Source organism: Oryzias melastigma, linkage group LG1 (assembly GCF_002922805.2).
Source record: "Oryzias melastigma strain HK-1 linkage group LG1, ASM292280v2, whole genome shotgun sequence".
NCBI lineage: Eukaryota > Metazoa > Chordata > Actinopteri > Beloniformes > Adrianichthyidae > Oryzias > Oryzias melastigma.
The window spans coordinates 22242881-22257067 of record NC_050512.1 but is presented as its reverse complement, the minus strand read 5'-3'; the positions used below and the strand labels follow the sequence as shown (position 1 = coordinate 22257067).

The following is a 14187-nucleotide window of genomic DNA, read 5'->3' as shown; positions in this document are numbered from 1 at the left end:
AGTCTGAACATACACACGCTTCAGACAGAAAAAAAAGATAGAAATAGTTCAAGTGAAGAAGAAAAGAGATTGGAGAGATTATGCAATGGCATGGGTAGTGGAAAGAGAATAATACCCTGGATTTTCCCACAGATTTATGTCGTATTTGATTCCATATTGTCTCGTCTAAAATTAGAACACAATAGAAGAGGGGGCTCATCCAGAAAGGCTTATGTGGTTAAAAAACTCGCTGTTTGGATGCTGAACATTTCATTAACAATGCTCATTCACATCAGTTTTGAGTAAGGATAAAAAGGATAACAAATATGTATCAAAGAATCGATTTAGTACTAACAGCAGTTTTGATTGAAAAGAACAGATACAGACAGGATTATGTTGGTAAAAAAGTATAAAATCAATCTGGAAGTATTCCATTGTTCTCTTCCTTTATCACGGTACATTCTTCCCGGTTTTGCAGATTTTTTTCTGGGTTGTTTTGTACAATTTGTTTTTACAGCAGAATGTGTTCTACATCAAATATCAATGTCCCCTTCTGTTGAAAATTAGTTTTTTGAGTTTTTAAAACGTATGTGAGGCATACAGAGAGCAAATGTAAGAAATCATTTTATTTTTGCATTTCCGAGTATTTCTCTTTTTAAATCTCTGTCAATCAAGCGGTCTCAGACAGGCTTTGTTTGAATTAATGATCTTCTTTCCATCACAACAGCTCTGCTGCACATGCACTAAACCCTCATCTGTTCCTAGTGTGTCTAGTTCAGGTTCTGGAGAAGAGAAGATGGTATCTTCACATTGACTGCAGTCAAATGAGCCGCCGTTCACATTTCTGTGGTCAAATCAGCATCACTGGATTTTTTTGTTTGAGTTTCATCCAATACTTACAGTAGCAGGACTGAGAACGCTGGAAATTCTCCACTAGACTCCACGGAGCTTCTTGATGTGACCACGGAAATGTGAACGGCGGCTCATTTGACTGCAGTTGTAAAGGATTGTAAATCAATGAAAAAGCATTTTGATGTTAGCTTTCATAATTTTCCCAAGAATTCTGCTCTGAGAAACAAATGGATTGAATGGATTGGTCACAGCAACGTCAATAAACATTGGAGAATTAGCTAAAAGAGTCTTTGGTGAACTGGAAGGAGAAAGAATCAGGATTTTGGAGGAAGTTCGGTCCATAAAGCTTTTCATCCGGCTCAAAGCGATACAGCTTGACATTTTTATGTAGCAGCGGTGAGGTATCATAATCAGACTTGGGTGTGGGGTGCTCTGCTCAGCTCAGCTAAGCCACGCCCCCTCAGAGGAGATTTTGCGGACAGAGGTTTCAGATCAACATGAAAAGCGGCTTTTTAAGACATTTAGTTGGTGGGATTTTGGTCAAAAACGTCATAATCATAATTAAAACTCCAATGGGAACATTTTTAAAAATATATATATGTATCATCAGGGGACTTTAAGGCTTTTAAGTCAATCTTATAGTGCAGAAAATACGGTAAGCATAATCTTAAAATGCTAATCATGAAAATGTATAATTAAAAAAAAAAAAAAACTGAAATGATCTCAAATATTGTCTTTTCCTCATGTTTGAATGTAGTATAGATTTTTGCTTCCCTTTATTGTCCTGTCCGGACAGGATCGTTCACTCGTTGGTACAAACATGGAGAAACTAACCAGTGTTATGTAAGTAGTGGAAAAATCAGACCACAGACAAATGTGTGCAGACGTCTTCTCTCCTCATAGGCATGTGGAACTGAGAGGGACACTTTTCAGGATGGAAAAGCTTGTCACATGACGGCGAAGACGTTCTCTCAGAGGTCTGTCAAACCCCATAAGTCAGCTGTGAAGAAGGGTGGACCTGCATAATTTTTTTGGTTAATGAAGATGAACCTCTGGGCAGTCTTTGGTTAGAGTGATGTAACACGACATGTTGGGTATACACGAGACCTGAGCTGTTTGTGGCTTTTTTCTTCTACCTTCCGACAATAGAGTTGGGCGTCATGACTAAGGTCACACAACATCACCTTGACATTAAAACATCTTTTTTTTTCAGGTGAGATGGAGGAATTGGAGGCTTTGTGGTTGACGGGCATCTGCCACAACGAGAAGAACGAGGTGATGAGCAGTCAGCTGGACGTGGACAACATGGCGGGGGTCTTCTACATGCTCGGGGCTGCCATGGTCCTATCCCTCATCACCTTCATCTGCGAGCATTTGTTTTACTGGCAGCTGCGATTCTGCTTCATGGGAGTGTGTTCGGGAAAGCCCGGGGTTACCTTTTCCATCAGCAGAGTAAGTACTCTCAGGTTTTATTTTGGGTCTGACCTTTGTGGTCCTGACAGAAACATCCCGGAAGAAGCTTTCCTGGAACCACTGGCCATAGCTGAGATGTATTGAGGTAGTCAGGAGGATGCGATGACTCATCCTGTTACCTATGGCTGTTTTAGTCTGTATAGCTGTAAAACAAAAACACTCAACATGAATAATCAGCAACTTGATCAACCTCGCCTCCCAAGTGATATAATGAGGGTTCAATAAATCAGTATTTGCAGATGTATTCACTTTTCATGCAATAATTCTAGTTTAGGATTTTGTAGCCATATTTTTTGCAATAATCTAATCAGTTTTAAAACCACTGTCATGTTTTGAACCTCAATGGTGTGGTCATAACAGCCAGATAATTGTCATTTTTCTCCAAACATAAATGCTGGCAGTGAGAATTTACGCGTATAATCACTGAAAGTGAAAAATATTTAAATCCCACACATTGTACAACGGTGAGACATCATCGGTTGCTTCTACTGCTCCCGTAAAACTACACAATCTAAGCTTCTAGAGCCACTTATAGTTGTTGCTACAATACACTTTACTGTTATTCACCTCAAACTTTAAAAACTGCAATATGAGGACCCATGGATCTATTGTCTCCTTCCTGTACAGCTATACAATAAAGTAAATATGTGATACGAGTTCCCTTTTGTGGGACAAGTGAAGGGCAATCTAATCTGATCTAAATGATGGATTACAACGAGAAACTCACATACTGATGGCAGGAATTAGAACCACACAGTAAAGACGAGGCAGTCCAATGCTGGCCTCTATTCTATTACTTTTCATGGCAGCCATTGCAACAGGCAGCCCCATTGAGACAACTGTCACCAAGAAACTTCAGACAGAAGAGTAAAAACTGACTATTCATATTCATGAGTGCAGCTCAGCGATGGGGAAAGTGACTAAGAGACAGAGGAAACTGTTTCTGACAAGTTGACATCTTTGAGAAATATTGGCTGCATGCTGGGTGGTGGATCGTATGTCCTCAACCTTTCAGATTTGGCCGTCGCTTTAACCAGATTTCCCCAAGCCGCTGTTAAAAGAAAAAAAAAAAAAAAAACGTGTGACACAAGGAGTCTGGTTTTACCATTTAAGTATAAGACAAACACACATGGATAAATGATAATGGTATTTTGAGCCTAATGTCTCCATCTGTGTGCGTCAGTGCACGTGGATGAAGAAAAGTTCATATTTGGGGTCACCAAAGACCAAAAAGATGTTACTTAGATCCACATGGTTCTCTGATGTCACATAATCCTGTAGAAATATCCAGCTTTCAATCCCTACTTGGCTTTACTCTAGAAAAGTTCAGTTTATCATAGGTGTGTTGTGTGGTGTTGTTTACTTTACTCCATGTAACCCTTTAACACCAGAGATGTCACCAGAGACACCTAAATAACACGCTTTTTAACCTACTGTAACTCTTCAACTGTTTACGTGATCAACGTGAATCAGCTGATTCTGACGTGGATTAAGTGGCTTTTCATATCAGCTTTTCTTCGAATCACAATCAGATGACTTCCGTTGATTCCATGAAGACTTTGTTGCTGTAAAGTGTTTCATATCACCTGAAGAAAGGCTACTTTTCTTAGCTTCAAAATCTCCTCCGGTTAGTTGAGTAAACAGTTGAGTGAAAGCTTCTATTGGGATGTGTTTTTGTACTGTTGTCATCCTTCCCTTGACTGTTTCTCACACTTTTTTGGTCTCACTTTTTTTCCCTGTTTCTTGCTACAGGGTATCTACAGCTGCATCCATGGGGTACAGATTGAGGAAAACAAGTCAACTATAGACTCGCCCTCGTCTACCATCAAGAAGAACATGAACAACACCCATTCCAACATTCTGCGTTTGCTCCGCACTGCCAAAGACATGACCGCAGTCCCTGGAATTAACGGTTCTCCGCACGCAGCTTTGGAGTACAGCCACAGTGGCCGTGAGTCGGCTATCTATGATATCCAAGAGCACCGGCGCAGCCTGGTGGGTCACCCTGGGGACTGTAAGTCTGCGCCTCCCTATATGGCGGAGGACAATATGTTCAGTGATTACATCGGTGAGGTGGAGAGGACTTTTGGCAACATGCCCCTAAAGGACAGCAACCTGTACCAGGACCATTACCGGCACCACCACCCGGCCTCGTCTCTGGGTATGTCCGGCCCCCCACCTAATAGGCCTCGTAGCTTAGGCAGCGCTAGTTCTTTGGAAGGTGGCATGTTCGACTGCGACAGTTTGGGTGGCGGGGTAGCGCCCATCTTCACTACCCAACCACGTCCCTCCATGACCCACAGGAATACAAGTAAATTCGACCTGATCGCTGGACACACCCTTAAGGATTCTGGTCAAAGTGCGTTCAAGGGAAGCAACGCTTACGGAAGGTTTTCTTTCAAAGGAGGCGCATCCAGCACAGGGCTCATTGGGGGGCATGAAAGATATTGTGGTGGGGGTGGGGCAGGCTCAGGAAATGACGATGGGAACATTCGATCTGACGTATCGGACATCTCCACGCACACCGTCACCTATGGCAACCTGGAGGGCAACGCCAGAAGACGTAAGCAGTACAGGGACAGCCTGAAAAAGAGGCCGGCCTCTGCCAAGTGCAGACGGGAGCAGGACGAGATAGAACTGAACGCCTTCAGAAGGAGACCCCACCACCACACCGTCCACCACCACTTCCCCTACGGGCCTCTGGCACACCGTACGGCCTCACCTCCCCTGGAGCGGAAAAGGGGAGGAGGAGCGGGTAATTCTTCACCTTTCTTATTCCGCAAAGACAAAGGCAGCCTGAGGGAATTCTATGCGGACCAGTTCCGCTCCAAGGAGGGCAAGGCCAAGTGGGAGCAAGAGGGTGAAAGTGGAGGAAGCGGTGGGGGCGGTGGTAGCGGTGGTGGTATTTGTCAAAGCTTAGTGCCTGTGGAAGACTTCCTCAAAGGAAAAGGAAAGAAGCAGGACAGCAAAAGCGGGGTTGCTCAGATGTCAGCTGGGCAGCAAGCTCACACCTGTTGGGAAAAGGGGGTTTCTGGGATTGGTGGGGGAGGCATAGCAGGGGGTGACTGGGAGTGTCGTAACTGCCACAGCGTGTGTCATCACGGGGGAGGTGTAGGAGGCGGCGGCACGTGCCCAGCTAGTGGAGTTGGCGGTAGCAGCAGTCGCCCCAGCTCTGCCACGTGTAAACGCTGTGACTCCTGCAAGATGCAGCCGAGCAACCTCTACAACATCAGCGAGGACACCAACATGACGTTCTCCGGAGGGAAGAGCAGCGTAGGACCCAACCAAACACAAACTCAGGTTCAGCGCAGGAAGCTAGGGCCAGGCGGGAAGGTGTTACGGAGGCAACACTCCTACGACACATTTGTTGATCTGCAAAGAGAGGGAGCCAGCCGCATGGGAGGGGCCGGCGGGGGCGCTGGCGGGCAGTTTCTTCAGCCCCGGAGCGTGAGCTTGAAGGACAAGGACCGTTTCATGGAAGGTCCTAGCCCCTATGCTCATATGTTTGAAAGGTATGCAGGTGAGAGGGAGTCTCCATTGTTTGGAGGCATAGGCGGTGACAGGGCAGCAGGTGGCTCTTCCTTCAGTTTGTTCCGTGGGGGTGAAGGTGGGTTGCATCGACGTTCAGTGGGAGAACGAGACCTGAGGGACAGAGATAGAGCTATGATGGGAGGTGGGGGCTGTGGTGGTGGTGGTGGTGGTGGCGGCAGAGGGGCCGGGACTTACTCGTTGTCTAAATCTCTCTACCCAGATAAGGTGAACCAGAACCCCTTCATCCCAACCTTCGGGGACGACCAGTGTCTATTACACGGTGCCAAACCATACTACATCAAAAAACCACAGGCGCAGCAGCAGCAACTACTCAACAACAACCGAGGAGGAGGTGAATTCCGGGGCTCCATGGGAGTGACTTCCTATTTGCCCGCTTCTGCCACAGCTGGAGTTATGTCTAATGTGGGCACCAGGTACCCCAAAGAAATGTGCCTGGGCGGGCCCATGGGGAACCACCATGGGGGCAACAAACTGCTTCCTGGAGGCAGGGACACGTTAGGTCTGGGGCCGGGACAGAGACCCTTCAATGGTGCCAGCAATGGACACGTATATGAAAAGCTCTCCAGCATTGAGTCAGACGTCTGATAGTGAAGTCAGAGGAAAAGGAAAAAAGACAAAAAACATGGCAAAGAGGGAACAAATGCAACTCCATGGCAGGAGGATGATCGCAGAAGATACACAACAGTTTGTGTGTTGATCCCACTGCAGTGAAATAACACGGGTTGGATAAAACAGTAGGAGCGCTGCTGCAGGAAGCAAGGGAGACAAGTTCGATTACGAGGAGATCGGATTTTGGTGTTGCTCCAACGCAACACAGACGGGTCTGGAACAGACGAAGCACTGGAGGGAGGGATGCTGGGAGTTGGAAAAGGTGAAATCAATTCTCCAATCTCTTCTCTCTCCACATGCTGGTATCTTATTCTCTCCCCCAACAATTTCTCAAGACCAAAACATTTTGTTTTACGATGGAAATACAATCATGAATGAGAAATCCACACTTTTGCTGAAGTAACAGGGTAAGCTAATAACAATTGTACTGACAATGTTGATACTGTTGTTGAATATTATTCCAGTGTTAAATGACGATTGATTTGTATTGTTTTGAAACTTTATTTATATAAATATTTTACGTTACATATTTGTATGATGTTAATTATTTCTTAGCTTACTGACATTGCAAAAGACCGATTGACAGTTTTGGATTCCTGTGTTTTAACCTATTCTTTGCTCTAAATGATCCATGTTTGATTTTTTTTTAATTATTATTATTCTTTTTTGATTACCGTGAAGTGTATTTAAAAAGGCATGACTTGCAAAGTACTTTGTATGTACTTGTAAATTTACTAGGATCCATTTTTTTTCATCTGAAGATGTAACACCATCATACTGATTTGCCATTTTTTTCACTCGTTTCTGCTTTACAGTACCAAAAGGGTCTGACAGTTTGAGCTGGATGTGCCTTAAATGGACTACCACTGATTTTCCTGTCGTCTTTTTTTAGGACAACAAATGTACTTGAAACAACCAATTGACTGATTTGGAATGAATGGTTTTAGTTAACATGATGGATATAAGGATTAACAAACAAAAGCAGACAATTCTTAGATTCAAACAAAAGCTTTTAATCTCCTTTTTTTTTTTTTTACAACACAAACTATTCAATAAATCTTGAGCACCAGTAAAATTTCCAGCCACTACTCGGCTCTTTGTAACTGATGACCCAAAACCCAGCTATCATTGTAAATCTGATGTAAATTGCGTTTAATGTTCTCGTCTTGTTCTCACGCTGCCTCACTGGGTCGAACTCAATTGGCTATGACATTTGCCATTTGGGAGTATAATATAATGGACCCTCTGACGGAGGCTTTTATTGCTGGGATGAGCTGTAAATCTTTTTGTGACTGCTGTAAGAAGGTCACACCTGAGTGAGAGGAGTATGATGATTTAACATTTGCACAGTAGGCTTTTAAATAGCCTAATATCATTCCAGTGTGTTGTTCCCAGCTAGGCTGCAAGTGTTGCGTATATAAGTTGAAATAAGTGCTCGAGTAGCCAAACTGATTAAAAAGCTCCAGTTTAAGGTGTTATGTTTTATCAGTCAAATTTGCCTTTACTGGAGTAAAAATTAAACAGAAAATTATACAAAATTTGTACAAGTACTTTCGGTTGTACAAAAAGTAGCTGTTTTATGCATTTCAATTTTTCCTGAGTATGTTCATAACTTTAATTTTTTGCTGTAAATTTCAGGATGACAGAGGAAAAATGCTAGTAGATCAAAATATCTTAAAAAACAAGCTTTGTATTTATTTCTACATAAAAAAATCATTAAAAATCGTATTTGGTTTGATCACAAGAGCTCTTCCTTATCAAAGTTCAGTAACATTAGATTTTCTCATTAGCTTCCCTCATTAGCTTCAATAGCATTAGCTTCTCTACTGTTAGCTTCTTTCATTAGCTTCTCCAGTGTTAGCTTCTCTCATTAGCTTCAGTAGCATTAGCTTGTCTAGCACTAGCTTTTCTCATTGGCGATGTCTGAATAGTGCGGGACAATCTAGTGCCCTGGATTTTAAAAGCAAATCAGACACCATGCTCACGACTTTTCTTTCTTTTTTTTTAAACGGCGGATATGACATCACAGATTTTACAAAGTAAAAATTGGATCAATACCAGGATTTTACAAAAATAGGAGCATTTTAAAACGTCTGTTTGTTTCTCCACTGTGATCTGGGGATGAAAATGTGGATGGTTTGTTAAAAATTTTCTTTTTAACACTTTTTTTTTTTTTTAAATGGTTTGACCACAATGCATTATGGTCCATATTCACTAATGTAGTGAGCATCGACACAGACTGGTTTCTCACAAAGACCTCTGGGAAATTTGGAGACAGCACTACATTGGACAGCACTACAAAATGGCAAAGTGACTATTTTATTTATTTATTATTTATTAGTGTATTTCACAGGGATAGTGGACATCAAAAGCATTGCTGCAATGCGTCAGAATTAGCCCAAAAACGATTTTTTATCTGTGGTCCCTGGGACTAAATAGCGCACTATATAGTGCACTGTTTAATGAGTAGGGAAGGAATTTGGCCATAGCCATTAACTTCTTTCACTAGCTTCACTAGCATTAATTCAATTCAATTCAATTTTATTTGTATAGCCCAAAATTACAAAGGAAATTTGCCTCATTGGGCTTTAAAGACGAAGCAGAAGTGAAGTCCACGGCCAGGAGCAGGAGGACAGACGACCCAGCAGGAATCACTTCTTAACTTCTATCATTAGCTTAGCATTAGCTTCTCTCAAATAACTGGAGTAAGGCTAGAAAAAATGTTCTAATAAACCTCTTCCTTGGTAAATCTTCATGTTTGTATTTGGAAATAATGTGAAAAAACAGATATTTATTGGATTGATACCAACAAGGCAAGGGGCAAAAGAAGCTAACAGCAAAAAAGCTCTTTTGTCAGTGGTTGCTATGGCGATTCCCGCCAGAAGTAGATTTAAAAAGAAACAAAGCAAAAATGAGGGCTTGTAGCTAGGAGACAAAGGCTGGTTAGGAGAAAAGCTTTGAAGATGCTGTTGCATAGAAACCATTTTTCTCACAGAAAACAACAGGTGCCATCTAAAGCCTATTTGTTATATAAAAGCTAAAGTTGATTGTATTTATGTATTTATTTATTTATCTTAAGGCAGAATAATCCCTCTAATGAATTGTCTCCTCAATTCAGTAAGTCGTTCAAATTTTTGATATAATTCTGTGGCTAGAATCTTCATATTTAGTTTTATGCTAAACTAACCCACTTAAAATCAACCAAACAAAGTGAAGCTAACAGACCAGAGATTATTTTAACTAACTCACAGCAGCAGGCAGTTCTTAAAATGTTGAAGAAAAATGGAAAGTACTTCCACCTCTTGGAGGCACATGAGTTTGACTATGAAAAGGATTTTTCCCTCAGGTCCAAAGTCCTGCATGGATTAAGAGGACTGCACATTTCAGGAAAATCAAAACATAGATTAACTACTAGAAAGTGTTGCAAAAGCACACAAACTTTTTGGTACTAAATGCTTCGAACCACAGTGTGTCCTTTTTCTGACACATTTTCTGCATCTTCAAGTATTGATTTCCATCATTTATTAGCATTTGAACCAAATTTTTGCTTCTTAACAAACAAAAAATTGATTTTTATAAGGCCAAGTTCCTCACAAGTGTGTTTGACATCAAAACCTTAATTTTTTATGTCATTTGACCAGTCAGTATTTATGATACAATGAGTCTGTGGTGTTTGTAAGGATTTGCATGTATGCACATATATATTTTTAAATTATTTACTGTTTTTTTTCTTTTTTAATTGGCTCAAAAATTACACATTTGAGCATTTGTGACTTTTGATGACTGATGTGTTATTGTAGGTATGAGTGTGTTTGATTTTTTTTTTCTTGTACTAGGAAAGCAACCAGTTGATTGGTCTAAAATTTAGGTATTTCATTAAAAAAGGCAAAATTCATCAGTTGTTACTTGATAGTTTGAATTAATTCCTGTAAACAAAGAAGACCTCTTAGTTTACACATTTATCGCCATCGAAGGAGTGGCGTCCTTTCTCATTTCTTCAGCTTTTTCTGTCGTTTTTGTTTCTCCCCCGTCAAATAGATCTCATTATTTGTAATTGTATGTGCCTGAAAACATACGCTTGATTACCTCTGTGTGTGTGCTCATTTATGGAAGAGAGACAAAAGTGTGCAAAATAGACGTTTATTGTACATCTATCACAACAGGACGTGTAAATATTTTACCTCACGCTCATGAACTTTTGATAAAATTGTATAAAAAATAAAGAAAAGAAAGAAAAAAAAATATTTATTTGGGATAAATCGTAAATCAGTTTGTCTCACCCCACAAAACTGCTTTTATTGGGATTTTGGGCCAGGAAATGTGCAATTACTGATTGTGACACAGACTGAGCACACATGAGTGAGCTCTGTGTTGAATCTTTTAAAAGGTTGATTTTCTCAAACAAACAAAAAAAAAAGCAGCGCACCTTCATTAATTGGTATCCAGAGCACAATAGACACTGTATTTTTATAGAGATGGTCTTTTTCCACTCTTTTGTCTAAAATGATTCTGTTTTTCCACAGAAGATAACTGACATCTCTAACCTGTACAGAATGTGAAAAACATGTACATATGGCGACAATTTTGTTCACTTTTTTTTTTCTTTCTTTTGTATGGAGAGATATTACATGTGTGAAGAGAGTATTTCAAAACTGATTGAATATTTAGTAATACTGAAATGAGATTTAACACAGTTAATGTCCAAATAAGTGCTGAGAAATAATATTCTTCTGTCTTTTTGGGATAAAAGTGTTGAGTATTAATAAAAAATATGAAATCTCAACCGGCTTGCTCTTTTTTCTTTAGAAAAATTCAGGTTATTTCTTCTGTAGCTTGACAACAACCAAATAATTTTTTCCCATTTTTACCTAAAATGTTGTGAAATTGAAGAGAAAATTTGGACGATTTTTTCTCTTTCTTGCGGTTGCTCTGCATTTTTATTTCTCGTTTATTGCATTTTTACGTCTTATTTTTATGGTGAACAGGTCTAAACTTTAAACAGTTGTTTGGCCCCTAAATGCTTTATATTCATCTTGAATAGTACGACGTGATTGGGTGGCAGACGTGGCGCCTCACCCAATCAGGGACTCAGCTTTTGATGTATGATGTTATCAGTAACAGAAATGTCGAAAAAACACAATTTCGCAATGACAGTTTCCATTAATCATAATTATTCAAATAAACACAAACCAACTCACATGATAATACAGCAATACAGCAATGGATGAGAACAGGTATTATTTTAATGTGACTCACTAGAAGGGAGCATTTGGGGGATGTCACAGTAGCACACAGCTAATCCAATGACAGTTGCAGATGCACCACTTTTTCTGGGGGGAGGGCAGTTGTCCCCCTTAGTCCCCCTGTAGCTCCACCCCTGGCATGTGGCTTCACATTATGCAATAAACAAGACGTTTTATTTGGACTCTTGACTGTGACACAGACGGGACTTTTCGTCTGCCTTTTGGATTCAAATTTGGCCTTTTTGCAATTTTTCCCGACACATCATCATTGTTGAACTGGACTATTGTGTGACAACTGTGGTGTGATTAGTCAAACAGTTAAAGTGGGTGTAGTAACTGCAAGCTGCTTGGTGCTGTGTGGGGGTGCATGCTGAACATGAGAAAGAGACTAAATTGCGTAATCCACACTGGATTTAGAAACTTAAAAAATGTTTTTTTTACACCGCAATGTGGTTTCCTCATTTTCAACCTAAAAAAGTTATTTCTTTGCAATTTTTATAATCTGTTTTTGCAACGATGTGCACACATCACCTGCTGCAGCCGTGAAATCATACAGTGTGTTTTCATGCTTATACTTGAACTTTTCTACCTCCTTTAAGATCTTCTATATTTGTGTACACACACACCAATTAGCTGCCATTCAAGTGCCAACAAGGCCATTAGGGGGCAGTGTTGAGTTCTGTGTCTTGCTCAAGGACACTTCGACACACATGAGTAGGAAAGAGCAAGAACTAAACATTTTCAGGGTCTTAGCTGCAGATCTTACGTCAGATTCCGTAAAAATACTTTTACTTTGTCAGTCGATGTCTTTTGAGGTCTCCATGGCATATTCCAGGACATGTGCAACCAGCAGCACCAGCTCAGTGGCCTCGTGGTAGAGTGTCCGCCCTGAGACTGGAAAGTTGTGAGTTCAAATCCCTGCCGAGTCATATCATTCTCTAAGTTTAGGAATAATTATTTGAGCTTCTGAAGCTGGGATAATTATCATTACGTAGATATGCAACACTGAATGTTTATACAATTAGCATAAATCCAACTGATTCTGAGAAAAGTAGCTTTATACCAATATACAGCGCTTAAAGTGTTACATATTGGTGCTGCTTTAACATCAGAATTTTTTTGTAATTACATTAATTGCATAAATGGTTGAAGAGTTACAGTAGTTTGAAGAACGTGTTATTTCCTGTTGTCGGCAACAGCTCTGGTATTAAAGGGTGAAGTTCATGTTCAGTGTACACCATATTCAGTATAAAAAAATTTTTGATAAATTGAATTTATTGAGAATATCTTTGATTCTAAACCTCAGTCGGAGGAAATAACTCAATTTGGAGATCTGCCTTTAAGTTCCAGCTCGTTAATGCTCTCTCTGATGCTCAAGTTATCCATCACATGTGCCCTGATGAACCCTCCGTACAAATCAGATGCTTTCTCGTAACATGTCCATTTACGACAAGCTGGACTCTCCTTACTGCAGAGTTACTGACCAGATCTTTTATTTTGTGTTTGGAAGATATGTTTTTACTCCGATCATCTTTTTAGTCATTTCAAAGCTTCTTATTCGCAATTATTTGAATAAAGAAATTCAGAAATGTCCTCCATCATGAGAAAAATGCCACAAGAAAATGTTAAAAACACAATTTAATTAGAGTTTGCTCTGATTTAGAAATATAACCCTGGCATCAAATGGATAACTGAGTTGGTTTGAGCCGACGTGAAACTCAAATATTTCATCTCTTATGCCGAACACTTCAGTCGTGCAGCTGAAGTTCAAAGTGATTCCATCAGTTCTCCCGTCCCAACTTTTCCTTTTTGTGAGTCCTGCCCGGATCCTCGCCTCATCTGCTTGTTACGTCGCGTTTGGCCATAAGGAAGCCTCATCTGCATGCTGACGACCAAACAAGTGCTTACTCGAGTTTCTTTCTGTCATTTCGGATTCACTCTCCTCTGACTTCGGGCATCAACAAGACATCTTCACCCAGAGAACTGGCTTCGACATCCAGGTCACTTAAACCCCCCTGTCTCCTCCACTCTGACACTTAGTTTGAACTTCAGCAGCCCCTCCTGACTACGCCTTCGATTTCTAAAGGCGGCCAGCTGCTACCGTGTAACTCCATGCATTTACATCCGGGTGTGCAGTACAGATTTTTTTCCCATATCATATATTTTTTGGTAAAATTCCCACTCCCTGCTGCATGCATTTTCTGCAGATTGGAAATAATCGCTGCTGTTTCTTTTGCTTTTCGTTTCACAATTCTTTGTGTTTGGAGACGTGCAACAGGATTTAAGAGCAAAAAACCTGTAAGAAAAAGAAAAAAATAGGAAGGTATTTGGGGAGGTGGGAGGAGGAGCTGTGGGGAAGTGATGCAAACGGAGCCGAGAGATCAAAGCCCCAAAAACCTTCACAGATTTGGTGACAGCCTGGTGCAGCAACAGGAGGTATTTCAAGCTTTTTTCTTTATAAAAAAATATTGTTTTTTGT

At 40.7% G+C, this 14187-nt stretch overlaps 1 protein-coding gene across 6 annotated transcripts in view; it reads left to right on the top strand.

Annotated features, from left to right (window-relative positions):
* The window catches only part of grin2bb (glutamate receptor, ionotropic, N-methyl D-aspartate 2B, genome duplicate b), a 141857-nt gene extending 130609 nt beyond the window's left edge, over window positions 1-11248 (top strand). For 4 of the 6 annotated variants that reach the window (XM_024289530.2, XM_024289529.2, XM_024289525.2 and 1 more), the window contains exons 15-16: window positions 2045-2283; window positions 4057-11248. In XM_024289530.2, coding sequence (XP_024145298.1) covers window positions 2045-2283; window positions 4057-6441 — 2624 coding nt within the window. In that variant the 3' untranslated portion in view covers window positions 6442-11248. The remainder of the gene's footprint in view (window positions 1-2044; window positions 2284-4056) is intronic. The other 2 variants (XM_024289531.2, XM_024289532.2) reach the window with 2 other exon arrangements.
* The last annotated feature ends 2939 nt before the right edge of the window (window positions 11249-14187 follow it).